Raw genomic sequence first — 22,672 nt, 5'->3', positions numbered from 1 at the left:
CTAATGAAGCTGACTCCGTTTGCAGGCTGCAGGAACACTAAGAAACCCAGCCCGCCTCCAGGTTTTGCAACACAGAGCAGAGTCAGCTCACCCAAAGATAAGACAAACACTCAGCTCCCCAGGTTTGAGAAGTCAAGCAATTATATGAATTTAAAAGGGAAGGGGGGGATTTATTACAAACTTGAGCAGCTCTCACAACCCAATGAATATAGTATAACAAGTAGTGTCACTGTCTGGCCAATTTATTAAGCTACTTTCCTATAAATTCCAAATCTGTGGGTTTGTTTTTTGTTTTTTTTTAAAGTGACAAGTGACCATTTTATCAGGCTTTCACTCAACGTTAATGCTCAGCTTTAACTAACCTCAAGGAGATTTTTCAAAAACACAGTCCAGCTTTTTCAAACTATTCTGAAACCTGACAATCCAGATGGAAAGTAATTGTACATTTTCCTTCCCGGAAACTCTAAAAAGACACTTCTCTCTTTCCTCCCCTCTGCGTTCCAGAAACTATTTGGGAACCAGTGGGTACATGGTGGGGGTGTAGGGGTAGGGGGAAAGACAGTAATTGCCACTCTGTTTTCTGTAGAATTCTGCCGAGCAAAATGATAATGGATTTAAGTTTACATTTGAGTCCATGTTTAGTTTTCCACAGACAACCAAATCTAGCCAGAAAAAATAGCCTGTCTTAAATGTCAGCTATTTAGCTGCTTAATTACTTCAAAGAAAAACACTCCACGGAACCAAACAACGCTAAGTAGATGCCTACCTCATTTGGAAAAAAAGTATTACTGGCTTTAGTTTTCGAGAGGCAAGGGAGAATCAGCAATGAAACGCGTCTAAAATGCAGACATGGGGCTTCGATTGCTGCACACTTAGATGTGCATTCCCAGAGAATTCCAGAGAGAAAGCTGTATGTAGGGTTTTCTGGTCTCCCGGTGCATTTATAGATCACAATAACTCTAATGTATTTGCTTAAAGCACTTGGCCTTGGAATACATTTAGGTCACAAATGAGAGATTTTTATTGTGATTAATGTATATCCCAGACTTGTACAATTAGACACCATCAAGTTCTCTGGGTTTGCAGAGCCTGACCACTTATTTCAGTCTGAAAACAATTACCCAACTGGTGTTTATACCTGGGTGCAGTAAGCTAACATTTCAGCTCTTCCCTCTGTGCCGACAGCTAAGGAGCACACAGACTATACCTAGCAGCCCAGGTATGGCAGCTCTTTGGAAATTAACTCGTCAAATGCCTCAACACGCAGCATTGGAGCCCATTAAAGCCCAAACCCACAAGAGTCCTCTCATCCTTCCAGCCACAAGACACACACACAGTCCCCCAGAGAGAGAAAAGTTGGCCACTGCACTCAGGCTTCCAGTGTCCAGAAGGGGAACTTTTCTTACCTCAGCCATGGTGTGGGCGCTTAGGTTTCCTGAGCTTTAAAAGAATTTCCCATTCCTCGGTGAGCTCTTAGAAGAAGTGCTGGAAACACTCGTGTCTGTACAAGTACTGAGAAGGCAGGACCATCACCCACCCCTTTCCTCTCGTCTGAATCCAAGCACCTCAAGGTCTGATGTACACTCAGCCCGCAGACGGGAATGAAATAGGATCCTCCCCCTCGGTGCTCTCCAGTGCGAAGTTGTGTCTGCCTCTCTCACCTTTGTAGCGAGCTCGTCTCTGTGCCCGGTGCGCTGTGTTCCGGCATGCCCCACGAGTCCCAGAGCAGTCCCTCTCACAGCTGGCTCGGAGAGGCCGTGACACTCATCATTCACAGAAATTTGATCAAAAGGAGTCAGAGAGGCTCGAGGCACTTCTAATGCGCTCAGAGAAGATTCTCCCCCTGCTCGGGCAGCCTGAGTAATGCATTAAATCAATGCAGCTGACCCGAGGCCCATTACACTTTCCCGGAGAACACAGACCTATCTGCAAATAAGCTGAAGACTTTAAGTCCCTCTTCTTCTTCTTCTTTTTTTTTTTTTAAAGCACAAATGCACTCCTTTTAATCTCCAGTTTAAAACAGCAAACGCTGTGGAGTTTCTCTTGCACACTTGTACTTTAGTAGAGGGATGCACATGCAATCATGCTTCTGTCTGAGGGTGCATTCTACTGTCCCACACACTCATCTGCAAAAGGCGAATTTTCTGGGTGTCAGAGGAGAGGAAAGATGATGAAGGAAATATTGTTAAGATTATAACTAAAATAATGTGGTCAGATTGCTGAAGGGCATAATAAGGGCCTCCTGGAGCAGAAGGAGGTTAAGGGAGAGGTTATGTGGGGGGAAAAGTCCAACCTGTGCTTAACAAAGGGAGGGGAAAGGGAGAAGCTGGGGTCGGGTCCAGGGGGAGGGGGTGGGCTAGGCCAGCGGCAGGCTAGCTCAAGGTCTTAAAAGAAGTAAGAAACATTGTTAAGTCAGATTGTAGCCTAAACCTAACCAGACCCAGCTTGTTGATCCCAGTGGAGCTGGAGGCCACAGAGGGAAAGCCAGCGCCAGCAGAACTGGAGGAGGGGGCAGGGAGAGAAAGGGGGAGACAGCCCATTCATCTCTTAAGATGCATCTACAGTCATCCTGTATCCCAAATCCTAAAAAAAGATCTAGTTCTGGAAGGCACCTTAGAGATCTGGTCCAAAGCCTTTACTTGTGAGGATGCTGAAGACCAGAAAGACCACACAGATAGTAAATAGGATAAGTTGGGGGTTATTTTATTCAGGGATGTACCTGAAGTATGACTTTGGACCTCCCCTATCCAAAAACACGTCTCCTCATCTGTTAGCCAATGCCTAAAATTCCTTTAAGGAGAGACAAAGCCTTTTATAAGATGATGAGAGATAAGGGACTTAAAAGGTAAATGCCTCCTTGACAGAAAACATTATAACTACAGTTCAAATGAGTGTCAATCAAGCAACAAGTGCACATGGCATCGGATCATTTTAGTTCTAAGAGGAAGAAGAGGCTTGGGGAGCAGAAGGGCATTGAGTGGCCAAAGGTGGGGGAAAGAAGAAAGGGGAAGATGAGTTGCCCTGGAAGAAGTAGTTCACACAAAGGGTAGGCCAGGGTGTCTCCCAAGAAAACCTTTGTTAACCTCAATGTTTTATGGAAGGCTGGGCTGTCTGCATTCAACTATAATCATCATTCTCATCTTCATTACTATCACTGTATATTCTTATACTGCTTTAACCTGACACAAATTGGGCATAAAAGTTTGGCTTTGTTCAGTGCTGCTGCTATTCCACCTGAAGAAAAAATACATTTGAGCAGTAATGATGTAGGTTGATTCAACTTTGTATGCTGCTATGAAAAATGTTTAAAAATGTTCATATGTCTAACTTTAATATGGCCAGCAAAAGAACTCAATTACCAGAGAAACCGTTGTATCCCCACACACCATGGGCTATTTGTAGAGATGTGTTCAATTCCTTTAAATATCATCCTGGTAGGAACATACACATAGTGTCTAAGCCCCAAACAAGGATCCATTTAAATCAGATAATATTCAATTTGACAAGAGTTCAACTTAACTAAAAGAAACTGGACAAATGTCTAGAATGCGCTAGAACTGAATTGTACTTGTATGTTTGCTTTAGTTAAATGTCTTACTTCCCACAAATTAAACCTTAATTAAAATCAAGGTTTAACTAATTAATAGAACTAATCTAAATCAAGTTTTGTTAACTTATCTGTACTAGGTTTTAAAAGATTTGGGTGATGCACGACATTGGGAACTTCCTGTGGATTAAAGCAAATAGGAGTGACATAACTTTAGCAGTTGTGCTCTCCAGCAGCCTCCTTCCAGGAGGAGGACTCAAAGATAATCTTTTTGAAAGTGAGATCTCAACATCTTATATGAGTTGTCCAGGGCTATGCAGTCAGGCCTTAAGTCTTCTCTACTTAAGCTCTTTCTAACACACTACACTGGGTACTAATCATCTCACATATGATTCCACATGAGAGATAAGAGCAAAAGGAGTGGCTAGTACTTTAACCATGTATGTGCAGAGCCTTAAAGTGGCTTTAAACAGAAAAACCAAATTTATAGTGCATTTGTGTTTTTCAAATAAACAAGCCTAATTCTTTGTACATCTGGGACCTATTTTGCCCCTTCACCACCTAAAAGAGACTTCAAGAAGGTATTCAATGAATTGTTTGAAAAAGAGGAAAAGATGAGTTTAAGATTAGGAGTCAAGAGGGATGATCAGTGGAATTCTATGACATTTTCTTCCTATTTGGCTTCAAATCTGAAATATTCAGCTTATGATAAAAAGAGAAACTGACTTCTCCTCCCATTGTATTACCCCCAAGGATGCTTTAGGAAAACAGATGATTTTTTTATTCACTCACCATCCAGGAAGTTCCCTTTCTCCTGGTACTCTGGTAGTTTTTCTGGCTTACAGTGATGTAACTTTGTTCACCATAAGGAAGCAGCGATGCCTCAGTTTGTTAGGCAAATCATTTTTAGTTGGGGTCAAATACAAATACCTGCTGAAACCTTCTGCTGCAGCATGTTATATCTGCACCCTCTAACTAGACAAAGGCAGAAAGTTGGGGCAGCTAGGTGGTGCAGTGGATAGAGCACCAGAAGACTTGAATTCAGGAGGACCCGAGTTCAAATGTGGTCTCAGACACAACACTTCCTAGCTGTGTGACCCTGGGCAAGTCACTTAACCCCAGCCTGGGGGGTGGGGGTGGGGAATAAAGTCAGGAAGTGCCAATGTTAAGAATTCCTACAGTTATAAGAACTCAACCAAAGCAGAACATTCCAAACAAAAATCCAAAATGTAAAGTCAATTTATGCTGTACTGAGAACCTAACTCTTCTTGCATCTTCTCAGCTGGGGGATTTTGAATTTCCACTTGCATTATTATTGCATTATCAATTTCTTTTTTAAAAGGGGGGAGGGAAGAATAGACTTAACAGGGAAACAAAAAAGCCAACAATAAATAAACCCACTAAGGGACCACTGCAATGAAGACTTTAGAATCAGAGAAAATTAAGACTAGAAAGGACCTTAGAGGTCATTTAATCCAATTTGTTATTTTATAGATGAGGAAATGATGATCCAGAGAAGGAAAATGACTTGCTTCAAGTCAAACAGCTGGTTAGTACCACAGCTAAGACTTGAATAAGAATCAACTATCCCATGCACTAATGTCTTTAGGAAAACAGCATTTTCCAAGCAGCATTTCTCTCTCTTCTTGGAGTAATATAGAGAAAAGAGTATAAAAGCAAGAGTTTACAACCTTTTTTGAATCTGTATGTATGTTTTGCATCTGCCACAGAAGCCAAATGTCATGAATGTCAGTAAACTTTACTGTTCACATGCCCCAAATAAAATAATCAATTAAACTATCAAGTACTGATTAGGCACTTAATATGTCTCAGATTTCTAAGCACTGAGAATACAAATAGCAAAAATAGGACTTACCCTCAAAGAACGTTCTAATGGGAAGACAACATACACAAATCAGAATATACAAAAGACAAATAGAGAAAATTTACAGAGTAATTTCAACAGGATCATATATTTGACAAGGATCCTCATACTCCTCAATAAACCTCTTGTATCCATCCCCTAGGGGTTCATATATTCCAGGTTGAGAACTTCTGGAGAGAAGAAACAAAATCTTCAAAATCTACACACTGACATAATAACATACTCAACTCTTTTTTTTTTTTTAATTAAACAACTTGGGTAAAAACTGTCCCATGTCCATGGTAACAGGTTGCAAAATGGTAGTTTCCAAAGGAAAAATGGGTTTTGTGGTTTTGTTTTCTGTTTTTAAAATAGATTAACACTCTCATTCAGGAGTGTAAATGGTTTCCCCCCCCAAAAAAAAGAGAAAAAAAGGCCACAGACTTTTGGAAGAGAAATCACTAAGCAGTAGAAATGGCATCAAGGACTGAATTTCTGGGCATGTATACTTTTTGACTAATAATTCCCAAAAACCAGGAGGGAAGCTTTTCTGCTTTAGTCAGAGGAGGCTCTGCTACCTGAACACTTTGACAGTGTGGTAGAAAGTAACTCAACTATTTGTTGATAGCTGGCAGGAAGCACTATGCCAGCAATGGGTCTGCTGATATTGGGTAAAAACCAAAACCAAATCTCTTATGAGATGAAAGAATGCGTAGAATAACTTGTCTCTCCTTCAGAGAGTTTCTGAGGATCAATACAAGGAGACTATGCACATTCCTCAGAAGACTGTGTGTCAGGAAACACCAAGAGAGAGGATGAACCCTTCTACCTTCACCCCACTGCCAAGAGACATCTATCCAGGGGCAGCAGGTCTGGGCACATCTGGGGCATGAAATGGTGTCAGGACCTGACTAAGAGCAAGAAGTAGGAGCCAAAGCTCCCCCCTACGCAACAAACACCCTGGGTACAGATCATACTGCCACAGAGGCCAAATGTTGCAATTTCTATAGACTAGCCCAGAAACAGACTTCTGTTGAGAGAGAAGGATGATAACGTCTAGCCAAGAGGTTGGCTGCAAGTTCTGCTGCCAAAATACTATCTTGTCTGTGATTCCCTTCTTGCTGGTCCATTCCACTTTCCACTCTTCTACTTTACCTTGCATGTTAGAGAAAACTAAATTTCCACGACTAAAGAAGCTCCATTCAGTGTTTTCAGGTTTCAAAAAGGAGGGATCAAAGTGCCCATTGGGCATGTGTAATTCTACCTAGAGTGAATGCATAGATGACTGGACTTTAAACAAAAAGAAAAGAATAAGAGAAATGGGAGAGAAGTCTAAGGAATCTAATGTTCAAAGAAAAAAAAAAAAAAAAGACAAAATGTAAGTCCTAGTGTGGTTCCTAAATCATCTTCTCTCATTTATCTGTGTTCAGCAGACACAGAAGTTGGAAGATTTTGCCCCAATGTAATAAAAATAAAACAGGCATAAACAATGAAATGAAATCCCTACAGACTTGGGAAGAACATTTAGTAGTGGCTTTTAAGGTATGTTTTGTTTGAGGCAAAGACACATTTTGATTGGGGTGGGGGGGGGGGGAAAGATTGCATCAATGGTTATCACCATTCAGATCTGCTTAGTATGTGAAACTGACCTTTCTTTTTGCCAGTTATTTCATGTGAACCTTTATATCAGTTGCCAGCTCTAGTCTTGGTTTTGCCACTGGCTTGCTACGTAACCTTTGGAAAGTCACGGGAACTCTCATAGCCTTAGTTTCTTCATTAAAATCAGCCTCTATTAGACTGATGCCTCAAGGTCCCTTCTAGCTTCAACATATGACAATCTCTTGCATCATACTAACCTCACAATGTGAGCAAAGGAACCAAAAATGTACATAAATTAGGCTCACCTCTCGGAACTTTTGGCTCTAGAGTAGTTGTTGCTTGACTCAAGACTTTTTAACTCAAGAAACCAGAGGAATGGAGTGAGAATTAGTTGTACAGAAATCAGGAGCAAATAAATAAATAAATACTTAATATAATCTATGTAAGTTGTTCAAATTTTGCCTCATTTCCCCCCATCCCTTCCCAGTTTCTTGGTCTATTTGCCTTCAAAGAGAACTCCTTTTGCCAGTCTCTTAAGGTGACACTGGTTTGTGGTCTGTGCACCTATGACAAAAAAGCTATTTATTCTTAATAGTAACTTAGACAAATATCACAAAAATGGAAACAGTTAATACTGGAGAAGCTATGGGAAGATGGACACACTAGTACATTATTGGTGGAGCTGGTAATCGGTACAACCATTTTGAAAACCAATTTGAAATTCCACCAAGTGACTCAAATGTCAATTTGAACCTTCTGAACCAGAGATACTATTACTATATACATAAATCCCAAGAAGTCACTGATAAAGAAAGCAAGCCCTCGTACCAAAAATATTTCTCTAGGCACTTTTTGTAGTAACACAGAACTGGAAACAAAGTAGATGTTCAATGAATGAGTAATAGCTAAACAAATCGTGGTACATGAAGATAATGGAATATTGGAATGAAATAAACTGAGTCATGAAAACAGTATACATAGTGACTACAACAATGTAAATGGAAAGAACCACAAAACAATCCAAAGTGAATGTTGTGAATTTACAAACAAAAAAGCAAAATTACAAAAGAGAGAGAGAGAGAGAGAAATATGAGAAGACACACCTTTTCACTTCATAGAGATGAGAGGTTCATAGAATGAAATTGTTGTTTATATTGTTGGACATTCTCAATGTATATTGGCTTTTGCTTGTGTGGGGGGGTGTTCTTAAATCTTTTGGGAGATATGAGATGGTTCTGGGAAATGGAAGGCGACTAACACTAGGAAAAATATTGGCCATATAAAAATGAGATAAATAAAAACAATTTTAAAATAGGATTACCTGCTTTTCTTCACATACTGAAAAAAATACATAATACTTTGTAGTAAATAATTGTGACGTTTATGAATTTCTGCCCCCAGTAAAATGGAAAACTAGCTTTTGGCTCCAAGAGCATCTTGCTTCATGTCAAAATAGGCAAATTACTGAAATACAAGAAGGTAGTGCTGGTCCTGGCTGGGATATAATTCTGAATACAAAGCCATTATCATCATGAATATAGGTGATACAGAGGCAGCTGAGTGGCCCAAAGGATAGAGCAATGGCCCTGGAGTCAGGAGAACCTGAGTTCAAATCTAACCTCAGACACTTAACACTTACTAGCTGTGTGACCTTGGGTAAGTCACTTAACACCCCCCCAAAAAAGGAAGATTGCCAAGAAATAAAAAATCAATTCCTTCATGAAAATTTATAACCACAACCACTTCATGTCTACCAGATATATGAGAACATTTCATTGGACATATCCTTCCATGTGTCAGTACTAAAATAAAATGTAAGGCTCAGAGGGAAGTCAAAGTCAAGTTTAGGGAGAGGTACAAGAAAGGCTTAAAAACGAGTGGTTTTTCCAGAAGCTACAGTAAGAGAATTACCCAGCTGTTCAACAAATAAAATGTTTACTTTTTAAAAATGAAAAACTGTCCCTAATCTTCTACCATCGCATCTTCAAAAGAAGAAATATAACCTATGTTTAGAGTATCACTTCTATCCAGTGATTTTCTCTAAGTGCTTTTTAGGGCAATCTTGATGTTTTTTATGAAGGAAAATAGCTTAGCACAAGGGTGAAATGAGACCTCCAAAGGCTGGTCTTTATTTGGGTCTATTTCTCTCAGACATGGGGGATGATGAGGGTCTCCTTTCTGAAAGATCTCTAGCTAAGGAAATTTCATAACTTTAGTTGTAACAATAAATCTTATAGCCATGGCCAAATTTTCCAAATTATGTCTTCTGGTGCTGTCTAAATCTGCTTGTGCTTTCCTTATTCTTAATGTTTTCTTCAGTAACAATCCCCTTCACTATCTTTTAGTCCTGCTCCTATTTTCTGGATCTCCCCATCAATTTTGCTGCTTCTCCATGAACAATTGTTAAATTTCTTCATGTACCTTTGAAACATAAGACTTCCATATGTAATAGAATATTACTGTGCCATAAAAATGATGAATATATGGAATTCATGAGAAGACAATGAATTGAAGCAAAGTATAAAGAAGAAAACAAAATATACACCAACTTCAACAACATAAAAGGAAAAGAACAATAACAACAACAAAAACAGGAACCAAACACCATCTATTTATTATGACCAAGGCTGGCCCCTAAGGAGAGATGAGAAAATTAATCTCCCTTCCCCCCCCCCTTTTTTTTGAAGTTAAATGACCAGGGGGTATTGAATACAGCATATTGTCAAACTCTATCAATGTGTATTGGATTTGCTGAACTGATTCTCTGCTTCTTTCTATTAAAAAAAATGTTATAAGAATTTTTTTAAATAAGGAGGAAGATATAGTCGAAAATGAGGGTGATTTAGACACAAAAGATAACAAGAATACTTTTTTGAAAAGCAAGAAGAATAAAAAGCCCCCAACTAGGTGGAATATACTAGAATTGATATGTTCACTACATTGGGAGAATTATTTTTTAGAAAAACTTTACGTACCGTTTGAAAGAACATATTGCTAGATTACTTTAAATATAATCAAATACTACTGACACACAGATGCTTTTCAGTATACTCTTATCTCAAACTCTTGATCACCTTACCTCTTTTTATCCTTCACTTTTTTCAAATAGGCTTTGTCTGGGGCAGCTAGGTGGTGCAGTGGATAGAGCATCAGCCTTAAATTCAGGAGGACCCGAGTTCAAATTTGGTCTCAGACACTTAACACTTCCTAGCTGTGTGACCCTGGGCAAATCACTTAACCCCAGCCTCAGAAAGAAAAAAAAATAGGCCTTGTCTTATTTGATACAAGTCACATTTCTAGCTCATAAGAGCCATTAAGTAGTAGGTCTAAAATAAATTCAAGTGCTACATTTTCTTTTTTTCCCCCCAATAGACTGCCACTAACATTTGGTTTAGTAGGGTTTAGTATTGACGCTCATTATAATATCAGCTATGACTATCAGGAAATAGGACTGATCTCTAAAATAAATTATACCATCCAAATGAGAAATGTTCTTCTCAGAGTAATTACTTTGGAAAAAACATCTGTATAATCCAGAAAAACATTCACTGGTCAGCATGCACATGGAAACCTGTTATTAGCTGACTCCCATACTTGTGATAGTTTTCTAAATAGCTTCACAGGTAGCCAGTCTTCAGATTTTTTGGGAGTAGGCTTGATTTTTTTTTTAAACTACTCAAGAGTTTTGGCTGATGAATATAATAAGTTATTAAGCTGGTTAATACTATTTGGGTGAAAATATAGGTGTGGTAATAAAACAATGAGACTAGATTTCCTGAGTGGCTCATCTATTATTTCTGAAAACAATTCCAAACTGGAATCCTGAGCATTGGTAGCATAGTTGAAATCAAGATCTCATCTCCTAAGGTGACTTCTTTGAAATGCTTCTCATTTGGAAGTAAAAGTTTTCATATGTTTGCTAACTTGACTTTTAAATTTCTTTTCTGTCATGTATATTTCTTAGGATAATTCAACATTCAACAAACATTAGGAAATGAGCAGCTGGTTAATAAAGTAATGGTTGAGAATCAGATTTGGATTTCTTGAATATAACTTACAATATTAAGAATGACCTGATTTCTGGATTGGAAGTGTTAGATATAGTAGTAATAGGAGGTCTTCAATTATGCAGACATCTGTATAAGTGTGCACTCTGCCTAAAGCACAGAAATGAATAATTTCCTGATTTGCTTTGATAATTTTATCCTCTGAAAAGTAGTAGAAGCAGTGAGAAATTCTATTTTGGATGCTAATGTCAACAATAAGAAGGAATGAGCTGCTGCAGTGGGAATGATGAGAAATTTCAGTGAAGAGAGTGTTCTATCTAAAAGAGAAAGTCTGACATGCTCTCCAGATTTTGAGAGATCAGATTTCAAAGTATCCAAAGAAAAGATGGGTGGGATCATATGGCCTGAAATTCTACAGGGGAACCAGTGCAGGAGGATTTAGAAGCTCTCAGTAAAGAAATTCTGAAAAACACAAAGAAAATCCTTTTGATAAATAAAAGGAGAAGCTGTCTAATGACACTAGTGTGGATACACAGGGAACTCCCCCCTCCAAAGTAAAAGACACAAACTAGAATTGGAAGCTAGAACAAATAACAAAGGATGAATGTTAAAAACATGCCATGGTCTTCTAAGACTCACGGCAGGATTTCTAAAACTGAATCAGCTGCACCTGGGGTTTCCTTCTTACCTACATAGGGAAAAGATAAGAAGGTCAAAGAAAAGAGAGGACTACTGCTAGAGATGAATGGCATGACGATAACTGATGAGGTGGAAAATTGTAGAGCTGCTCAACTTAATTTTGTCAGTCTTCTCTCCCAGGGAAAATGTTGTGTTGTAGTGTTTGTTTGTTTTTTGAAGTGGAAACATCAGGAAAAAAATGGCTATGGGGAAGGTGATAACTCAGAAAAGTCAGCAGATAGTAAGAGAACATGTCACTATACTTGCTAATATTTCCAGTGTAGATCACCAGAAGAGGGTGACCCGAACTGAGAACTGGAATAGTGAAGGAACTGGTAGATGTAAAACATGGGCAATGGAAGAATCATTTTAAGTCTAGGGAGCACCCCTGATTTCTGACTTTTTCTACCAAAGGTGTATCCTCCCCTCCCCCAAAAGTTTTCAGCTTTTTAAGTGCTGTCCTCCTCCATTAGAATCCCAGTTCCTTGAGGGCAGGGACAAATTTTCTTCTTGATTGTATTTGCATGCCCAGCCCACTGCACTGTATGGCACAAGTTCTTTGTTTTTGTTGTTCAGTAGTTTCAGTCATTTCTGATTATCTGTGATCCTATTTCTTGGCTAAGATACTGGAGTGATTTGCCGTTTCCTTCTCCAACTCATTTTTACAGATGAGGAAACTGAGGCAAACAGTGTGAAGTGACTTGCCCAGGGTCACACAGCTAGTAAGTGTCTGAGGCAAGATTTTAACTCAGCAAGGTAAGTCTTCCTGACTTCAGGTCCAGTGCTCTATTCACTGTGCCACCTCACTGCCCCTGAAGCTTAATAAATGCTTGCTGACTTGACTTGAAGAACTACTACTAAGGATTTGGGAAGAATAAATGCTGTACTGGTTTTCAAAAAGAAAAAAAAAAAGGATAGAAATAAAATTTACAAAGTGAAGGCCAATGAGTCTGAATTCACTTCTTGGAAAAATTCTGGAATGTATCAGCAAGTGATGACTAGTAACACATGGGAAAAAAAATTAGTGATCACAATGACTTAGTATGGTTTCTTCAGTATCAGTTTAAACTGGACTGATCTCCAGTCCTTTTGACTGGTACACCAAGAAGAGGATATAATGAATGAATAAATAAATGAATGAAAAAGTATGCTGTAGTATCAAGGACTTTTACACTGTGTTAAGAACTGGACAAAAAACAAAACAAACAAACAACAAAAAAAACAAACAAACAAGGAGCTTACTCTAATTAAGGGAGAAAACCCATAAAAGAAAATTTAGTTCAGGGTAGATGCAAAGTCTCAAAAAGTCTTAAGAGCTCACTAGAAGGGACAAGTGGCAAGACCCAGGGATTCTTAGGTTGTCAGCATGTAAGACATATGATATAGGGAAAATTATAAGGCCTTGTAGTTTAATACATCTCACCAGGAAAAGCAGAATTAGTGATTCTCATTTCATCTGAGTTTTGTGAGTAGTTAGATAGCCCATAGGCTTTGACTAAGGGATTGAAAGGAAGGGAAAGCTTAAGGGGAAAGGGGAGGGTCTTTTTGGTTGGGGGTGGCTGGTCTTTCAACTACACAGTGAAAAGGAACTAATGATAGACAAATGAAGTAGCAACTGCCTCTCCTTGACTGGAATCATTCCTATGGTTGTTAATAATCTGTATTTCTTTTTTTTTTTTTTTTTTTTTTTGGTTCCTTTAAAATTTTTACCTAGATTTTACTGGAGAGGTGATAGTGGATTTTGACGGATTAGGATCTAGCTGAATGACCCAAAGAGTAGTCAGCAATGATTTGACATCAATTTCTAGGCGGTCTATGATAAAAGTGCCACAGGTATCTATCTGTACTCAATTTTGTTCTTATTTAACATTTTTTATGAAGGCTGACACATATGGCATAAAATTTGGAGGTGTGAGAAAGCTGAACGAATTCAGCTTTATATGCTGAATAAATCTAATAAGAAATTTAAAACATAAATAAAAACACGGGTTTAAAAAATCAACTTCAAACATACAAGCTGGGGATGAGGTGACAGAATAACAAATTGTCTGAAAATATCTGGGGCTTTTTTTTTTTTTTTTCTTAAAGCAGACTACAAGTACAACATGAGTCAACAGTGTGATGTGGCAGCCAAAGAAATGCTTATATGATGTTTGATTGCATTAAGAGAAGAACACAGTCAAGTCCCAATTAGCATAAACAAATGAATTCATATTGTTTATTTCCATTGGGTCAAAACCAGCTACCATACATATCTTACATAATTATAACTTCAAATATTTGTATAAATCTGAATACATGCAAGCAGAACTCATTCACAAGATTCAGTACCTAGCTATGATAGTAGTCATGCTATATTTTGCCCCTGTATCTGAAATACTATGTCAGTTCTTGTTATTACAGTATAGGCAGGAAACTAATAAGCTAGAGAGTGTCCAAAAGAGGATAAAAAAAGATGAGGATGTTGGGATGCACTGGGATGAACCACAGGTGGATGTAAATGAAGATGTTTCACCTATATGAGAGAAAACCTGGGGAGGGAGAATCAACATGATGACTACCTTCAAATATCTCAAGGTCATCCCGGGGAAATAGAATTCAATTTGTTTTGTTTGGCTGTAGAAGCTAGAACTAATAAGTTGCAGAGAGGCAAATTTAAGCTTGGTATAAAACAAACCAACAAATTGGTAAACTGTGGGAAACTGTCCCAGTGTAGAATGACCTGCATTGAGAGATAATGGCTCTCCCTCATTAGAGGACTTCAAACAATGGAGAGAGGGCAGTGAGGATTCTTATTCAGGTCTAGGCTGGGCTTTATATATGATGTACTGTGAAATGTTTATTAAAATCCTTACTAGGTGCAATGTAGTGAACTAAGTAAACTTTAAAAGACTTCTTCCCTTGTGTTGAATGTATATAAAAGAACTTGGAAGGAAGAGTTATAATGAGTAAGATTTGGTGAATATACACAACAAAATAAAAATCTTATGGCTCTAGTTTTTTTTTTAACTATGACAACATAACTATACATAATTATAACATGGGCTTTGTTTTTTATTTTCTGGAGGGGGTAGGAGGTAGGAGAGGGAGAAGGCTGATCTTGAAAATAAAACAAAATAGTGGCCTTTTTTAAGTTTAGAAAAGCAAAACTAAAAGAAAAAACCCAACATCAGTAATATAGTATAGTAGATATAGGATTAGGAAGACCAAGATTCAAATTCTGCCTCTGACACTAGCCATATAGTCTTAGAAAAGTCACCCAATATTCACAAGCCAGAAGTTGTCATAACGCACAGATAGGTTTCAATCTGCACTGGGAGAAGAAGTTTCCCTTCTTTGGAAAAGTACACTTCCCGTATCACAAAGCTTCCTTTTCAAATTTAGTATCATTTGCAAATTTAAAGGCCATTTAGTTCTTCAAGTCTCAAAAATGTGGAGCTTTTGCCTTCATAAACAACATGAGTGGTATAATGACCAGTGAATATATATAATTGAGAATTTGGAATGTGACTACTACATTAATCTAGTAATATTTCAAAAGTAAGGAAAAAAGATTTCCAAGAAAATGAAAGAGAAGGCTAAGGTAATAGGCAGACCTGAAGTCTGGAGGGGACCAAATCCAAATCCCCTACTTTATAGAATACTGAGGTTATCCTTTTCAAAAAGGAAAGAAAATAAAGACGATTAACTACAATTCTAAACCTTTGAAAACACTTCTTAAGGACTATATACCCCAAGGGAAGAAGGAACTATAAAAATCATATGGCAGTTTGAATTACTTATTATTTTGTTGTCTACAAAGCCACATGACCCTGAACAAGTCTAAACTTCTCTGAACCTCAGTTTCCTTACCTGAAAGATGAAGGGGTTGAACCTAATCTATAAAAAAGAGGAGTTGGATTTAGAGTGGTTTTCAAACTATATGCTGTAGGAAAACCCTTGAAGTAAAACCTTTCAAAGGATGTTTTTTAAAGATGCCTTCTAATAATGATACCAAAAAACTACAAGGTTTATCTTACCTAGTTTTTGATAATTTTACCCCCCAATTTGTCTTACTCAACAAAAGCTTTATAACTGGGAACATCATTAGATATGCCAGTTTTGCTTTTTTAAGATGCTTCACAATTTTCACTTCCCCTTTCCTTTTATAAGTCAGCATTTTGAGGTGATGTTTTGTTTTTTGGGTTATTTTAAAACATAGGATTTTTTGTTTTTTAAGTTCTTTGTAGTTTGTTAATAAATGCCTCTGGTAATTTTCATGACATTTTACTAACACTAACACATACATTAAGATCACCAGAAATGAATCCTAATTCCCTATTGTTATAATCATATATGTGTTTAGGGATTTGTTACTTAATTTATAAATTATTGGGTTTTTTAAAAAATGCTTTTGCCTTCTTGCATCTTCCAATTACTCAAAATGCGTATTTTGTACAAAAACAATGAGAAATACATATCTATATGTATACATTTATATATAAAAAGGGAAAGAGGGAAGGGGGAGGAGACAGAAAGTTTGAGAGTTGGAAGAGAGAGAGAGAAGGGAGGCAGGGAAAGGAAGAAGAGTAGGAGAATAGAGAAGGGAAAGGAAGAGAAAATACCCTTAGGCTAGAATGCTACAGACATTCAGGCTACAGGAATTTTGGTATGAGGCTTCCAGTGGTCTTGAAGAAGTAACTTCTGCCAAAGTTTTGGGTCATCACATAGGGAAGCAGACAGACAAAAAGAAGTTGCTCAAGGGTAAGAAACAGAAGAAAAAGAACTGAAGCTGACACCAGCCTCATATACCAATTGTGATGGTTGAAGGTGAAGTCCAGTGAACAACTCTTCTCATTAACTTATTTTCCTAGAGCACAGTGTAAGGGAAATATCTCAGTCCCTCTCTTTGCCATAAACTCCTCTGAAGCTTGTTCCAGATACAAACATTTATTTGTTTCTTTTTTACTTTATATTCATTAATATCCATTAATTATGATTTTTTTTCTATAAGTTCTTGGTTTAAGACAGAGAGGAGAAGCTAAATTAGGGAAGACAAGATTTGTCTAATATGCTTTAAGCAAGAGGATCAAGCTAATTAGACAGAATTTCTGAGATTCTGGAAATTTTTGGAAATATTCCAGAGCATATCAGTAAATTATTTTTGAACCCTGAGAAAAAGAGAGGAAGGATAAGGAGACAGAAACTGCTGATTTCATGTATTGCCTCCTCACACCTTACAATGTTCCAAAGACGTAGGTATGGTTGAATAAAGTGATTATCTTACATAATAAAATGCTAAAACAATGACAAATGACTGGTTATTCATTACTGGACACAATCAGTTATTAATTCAAGAGCAATAAGAAAACACCTTTCAATTAATTTCTACTAGTCAATAAATAGTTCTCTATCCTAAGTGAATGCAGTTGTCCATGAGATACCACAGAACACAAAACAAATAGATGTATGCTTGCCTACCATTGCAACATTTTTTCTTTGTATCCCTCTCATTTATCACAGTGCCTAAATCAACAATTGTTGACTGACAGATTCTCTTAGACTACTTCACATTAAGATATAGTTTAATAAATGAAGAACAAGATAATCTCTGTACCATTTTAAGTCTCTAAAATGATACATCCAAATGTATTATTTTATAATTTAAGGTTTTATTAGGGAATGCTTGCAATCAACAGTTTTATTGTACTCATAACTGATTTGGGGACTTTCAGATGATGGATCAGATTAGTGACCAACTAAAGGAAGCAGTGTATTTAAAGTTTTCTGTTAATTTTATTGGCTAATCATCTGGGTAAAAGAAGGGAAAAATTAATTGAATAAAGGCTTCTTTAAAAGACAGGCTTCAAAGTTAAAGGACATTTATGCACAAGTGTATGTATGTGCAAAAAATAATACTAATTATAAGTCATCTTAGTCATATATAGTCGTCATCTTAGATTTTATACAAAAGAGTTGGGAGAATCCTATCTATATTTAGATTGATGCACAATAAAATATATCAGTCACATACTTGCATTAGCTAAGTGCCATCTAAAAAAGGCATATTTGTATCCCAGGTTTTAAAACCTAAAATCACTGTTAATGACTTTACCATGCAGGGAAAAAAAATTATTTTTTGGCAAAAAACCTGTATAGTTTACTTTTACATTTGAAGAAAAATAAATGAGATTTGACTCATAGCTTCTGAAAAAAGTCCCATGTTAGAAATGTTATAGTTGAAGCTATAGTTGAAGAAGGAAGAAAGGAAAGGAGGGAAGGAGAGAAGGAGGAAGGAAAGGGAGAGAGGGAGAAAGGAAGGGAGGGAGGGAGGGAAGAAGAGAAGAAAGGAAAGAGGAAGGGAGTAAGGGAGGAAAGAAGAAAAGAAAAAAAGGGAAGGAAAAGAAAAAAGGAAAGGAAAGAAAGAGAAGAGAAAGGAAGAGAGAAAGAAAGAAGAAAAAGAGAAAGAAAGAAAGAGAAAGAAAGAGAGAGAGAGAGAGAGAGACAGAGAGAGAGAGAGAGAGAGAGAGAGAGAGAGAGAGAGAGAGAGAGAGAGAGAGAGAGAGAGAGAGAGAGAGAGAGAGAGAGAAGAAAAGAATAATTGCTAACTATGCTAACTGCTTTTAGGAATCTCCTTTGTCAAACTGTGGCTTCCAACAACATATGTCTCCTGTAACCAGATCAGTTGTGATAGTGATGCATCCCAGAGGTGTGCTTTTAATCCTCAAATTATAATGCAAGTTGAAACAAGCAAGTTTTGTCTATCACCAGGAGTTTAGTAATTAACCAAAGATCCCCAACTAATGGTTTATCAAAACGCTAGCAAGTGAGTTAAAAGACTGCGCAGTAAATCAGACCGGCAGCTCCTAGGTAACCTAGGACAAAAGTGATGGACCCCATGTGTCACATCCGTAAGAGGGCTGGTAAGGAGAATTTGTCTTCGAGGTCCTCTCTGTTACAGAAATCAAAGGCAGACCTTTCAGACAGAGCCAGCAACAATCCAGAAGAAACTGTCCACCCACAGCCCACCCCTCCTGGAGTTCGTGGCTTTTCTCCCTCACTTTCTTCCCCTCTCAGAGAGAGTCATAAGCTTTGCAGTCATCCTCACAGCCCCCGGCATCAGTGTGCAGGAATCCCTGCTTGATCTTTAATAAAAGCTAGTGGTTTTCTCAGGAGTTGAAAGATAAAACATAACAGCCCATGAGTAACCTGGAAGTAATGCCCAAGTACTCCGAAAAATTGCCAGTGGTGACAATTTTCCTTTGTTTGTTCCATGGGAGTGTAAGCAGCAGAGGTATTAGCTGGGGTGACTCTCACCAAGTAGTAGGGAAGGCTGGCACACTGAAAGAAAGGTGTATTCTATTTACCAGACAGGCTTGCCAAACCTTAAATGCTCAAATGCTTAGGTATGCTTAGTTAGCTAAGATTCTTTTGAACAACCTGACCAGGGAAAGAAAAAGAATAACTTGATTACTGCCCAAGCTTTGTTTTAAAGTTTTATGTCAGGGGAAAAGGTGTTTTTTTTTGGGGGGGGGGTGTTGTTTTGTTTTAAAGGCCACCATGTCCTCAAACCATGATGAAATGGTTCCCACACATGCTAATTCTTGTATTTCTCCAGAACTGGTTTCCTGCTTGAAGCTCCCCTCTCTCACTTTCTCTCCTGACAGGACATCACTAATGGATTACAGGCTTCCCACTTGGTCAGGCACAGATTTCAGACACATCTGCTTTCAGAGCTTTCATTACAAAAACACCTGCAAACCTTTAGCTCTGGTGAGCTTTACAGCACATTTTGAGCTTTGAAAATTTTTTTGTCTGGTAGAGAAGAAAGAGGAGGCCATCTGCCCTTGGAGTATCATTGTCCACTTTCTTAGTTTGGAGTCTGTGATAGACACCAGTCCACAGGATGCTCTGCTGTTCCTGTTAGGCAGTGACCACGTGGGTGGGTTCAATATCATACTTATTCAACTAAAGATTGGCCAATCTAGAGTCAACTAAAGCCTGCAGGAGAGAAATACAAGGTGGAAGTTGTGGGGGGAAATTTGATTTTTTTTTTATTATATTTGAATCTTCAAAAAAGATTACTAGGCTTTCCTCTCCTCCTTTATTTTTAGGTCTTTTAAAGAAAGTGTTTTAAACACCTTAGTGAAGTCAGCCTGGGTTTTAATCTAGGTGCAGCCTCATACTAGCTGTGTAATGCACCAAACTTTTCCTGGATCTATTTTCCAAGTCAGTTGTTTTGCCAGTGAAATATTTCACAATGGTTTCTAATTTTTCATTCTTTTGGCTTTGTTTTATTGCTTTTTTATTTCTTACAAAGTCGTTAGCTTCCATTTGCTTAATTTTGCTTTTTAAGACAGTATTTTCCTCATTAGCATTTTGTATTTCCTTTTGCATCACTTTCATTTCTCTTCCCAATTTTATCTCTACCTCTATTACTTGCTGCTGACCTCCCTACAATGGTAGGGCTGAGACCTATGGAAGCTACCTGCTGGAGTGCCAGTTCAGTGGCTCTCAAGGTCCACTCCCATTTTGCTGAGACTCTCCTCTCAACATAGTGCAACAAAATTTTCTAGCCAACCTTCCAAGTCACCTTTGGTGTCTGTGGGCTAAGAGAACTGGAAATTACCACTGAGTCAGCAGCCCCAAAGCCTGCTCCTGCTTTGCTGGGACCAAGACTGTGCTGGTGCAGTCTGTGCTAGGATGTGCTTTAATCCCACTCTGATGGAATAGACCTTTGCTGCTGGCCTTCTAAGTTGTCTTTGGCTGAAATTTTGTTCCACTCTCTCTCTATTTTTGTGGGTTCCGACATTTTTAAACTTTAATTTAGAGTCATTATTTAAAGGTAGTGGAGGAGAACTCAGGAAGTCCTTGTCTATATCTTGGTTCCACCCTTGAGATAACCCAGCATCAATCTTTTGTAAGCTTGTTTTTTCAGGAGAGAAAAAAAAATGGAGATAATACACATCCTACTTATTGGTACTTAATAATGTTATTGTGAGAAGTGGGATCAATCAACAAAATCAACAAGTATTTATTTATTAAATGTACACTATGTGTCAGGAGCCATGTAAAGTCCTGGGGATACAATGACAAATGAAATCGTTCCTGCCAAAAGAGCTCATATCTATAGGGGCAGACAATGTGTACATATCTAATTCTAGACTTTATGCAATGTAAAGAATTTGGCAATCTGTAAAGTTGTATATAAATGTAAGTTGCTGCCAACTGATATTGTTAACTACCTGAAGACTCCAAATATAAAACAATGGAAAGTTTGTTATGATAGATCATAAGATATTTTGTTGACACGCTGAAATTCCTCCAGATGAGGAACAGGTACATTACTGGTGTGGGGATAGGGGAGAGGAAGATGGCAAGTAGAGTTTGAACAATTTCCTGTCCAATTTGGCTGGATTCAAACTTGCTTCAACTGCCTAATTTACTTCTATGCTTCAAGATTTTCTATGTCCATTTTCCATAAACACAAAGGATTTAGGATGTCATTTAAAGGGATCTGAGTAATTAAAAAATTAAATTGTATATCTTTAGTACTTCCAGAAAAAAAAACAACTGAAAAAGATGTATATTTTCAGGGTGGTATAGAAAGAATATTGAGCTGGGCAGCAAGAACTTGTACAAAAAAGCACTATGACTTTGGGCAAATTATTTAATTAATCTGCTCCTTAACTGCCTCATTTATAAAAGAAGAATGGGCTCTTCTTGGTATAGAAGTAGTATGGACTACAGTATAGAATGTTATTTCTATTGTCAGTCAAGTTCTCTGCGTCAATTGACTTTGCTTAACTGTTTTTTGCTTTTTTACAAAGGACAGTTCTTTTAAGTGATTATAGTGTTCTAAAAAAAAAAAGACATTGCTAATAAAATTTCAAATGTAAACAAATAAACTTACAGCATAAAGAATACATAAAGGCAGGGGAGGCCTTGCTAAGATTTTATATGATGATCTCCAGCTTATAAAAATGATGTTAAAAACAAAATGGAACATTATGATTTACACGTCTTTTATCGGGAAAACTAAATTCCTAAGTTGGCTCCTAGAACTTCATCTGAATCTTTATGTTAAACATCTGTAACCATTTCTGTTTGCCACGTATTCTACCATCATTTAAAATACAGAATTTCTTATGACCACTTTTTGTCTTTATAGATAATACTTACATCTTCTGTATTTAAACAGTAGTATTTAATACTATTGTATTTATAACTACTTTATTCAAAGAGGCAGATAAGAGTCAGTTAGATGGCTCAGTGGAGAGAACACCAGCCCTGAGTGAAATCAGGAGGACCTAAATTCAATCTGGTCTTTGACTCTACTTGTGTGAGTGGGCAATTCATTTAACTCTGATTGCCTCCCTCTTGCCTCTCCCCTTCCTTCTCTCCACTCCCCCCCATCCCCCCACCCCCACCAAAACAATGCAGCCAGATTTAAGTTCAGTTTTTGTCCTCTATAAGGAATTCATTGGGAGAAGTTCAGTACTCTACCCTTTATTTCCAATAAGAGAGTGGAGGAGGTTAGAGATGGTGTCAATCAAAGCTTAAATTAAGCATCCTGGTGATGAGATTTGAAGTGATGTACTTGTCCTGGGAGGAGCATCTTGTTCTTTGGAACCATGGAGGTCAGCAGATACAGTGGAGATGGCTGAGAAAATTTTTAAAGTTGTTTTACATTTAAGGTTTTTCTTTCAAGTTTTAGGATTGGGGATCAAGTACCTATCATACAAGTTGTTTTTCTGATAACTACGGCAGCTCCAATTCACTGCTTCCACAGTGAGGAACATGGATGCTCAGAGTCATTATGACACATCTCAGAAAAGTAGGAGGAAGAAAGAGATAAGAAGATAAGAGGAACGGATGGTAGCCAGAGGTGAGTTACTACAGATAGAGGAGGGAGTACAAAAAACTATAGACAGTTCCTTTAATTTATCCCCTTGTTATGATCAGACTTAGAGAAATGTCTATTGGTTGGACAATTTT

The 22,672-nt window shown here is 37.7% G+C and overlaps 1 protein-coding gene and 1 long non-coding RNA gene across 4 annotated transcripts in view; one reads left to right on the top strand and one right to left on the bottom strand.

Annotated features, from left to right (window-relative positions):
- Window positions 1-22,672, bottom strand: part of BNC1 (basonuclin zinc finger protein 1) — a 163,322-nt gene that overhangs the window by 22,277 nt on the left and 118,373 nt on the right. The window contains exon 1 of one of the 3 annotated variants that reach the window (XM_074295279.1): window positions 1,407-2,302. The exons of the other annotated variants lie outside the window; for them this stretch is intronic. Within the exon in view, the coding sequence (XP_074151380.1) occupies window positions 1,407-1,415 (9 nt within the window). The 5' untranslated portion in view covers window positions 1,416-2,302. Of the gene's footprint in view, window positions 1-1,406; window positions 2,303-22,672 lie in introns of those variants that run through there. 3 annotated transcript variants of the gene reach the window in all.
- LOC141553730 (uncharacterized) lies at window positions 12,364-22,558 on the top strand. The gene is made up of 3 exons (XR_012485611.1): window positions 12,364-12,451; window positions 13,410-13,528; window positions 22,386-22,558. It is a non-coding gene; the product is annotated as an uncharacterized LOC141553730 (long non-coding RNA).

The sequence above is a fragment of the Sminthopsis crassicaudata genome, chromosome 2, assembly GCF_048593235.1.
Source record: "Sminthopsis crassicaudata isolate SCR6 chromosome 2, ASM4859323v1, whole genome shotgun sequence".
NCBI lineage: Eukaryota > Metazoa > Chordata > Mammalia > Dasyuromorphia > Dasyuridae > Sminthopsis > Sminthopsis crassicaudata.
The sequence above is the reverse complement of the archived record's forward strand: the minus strand, read 5'-3'. Positions and strand labels throughout refer to the sequence as shown.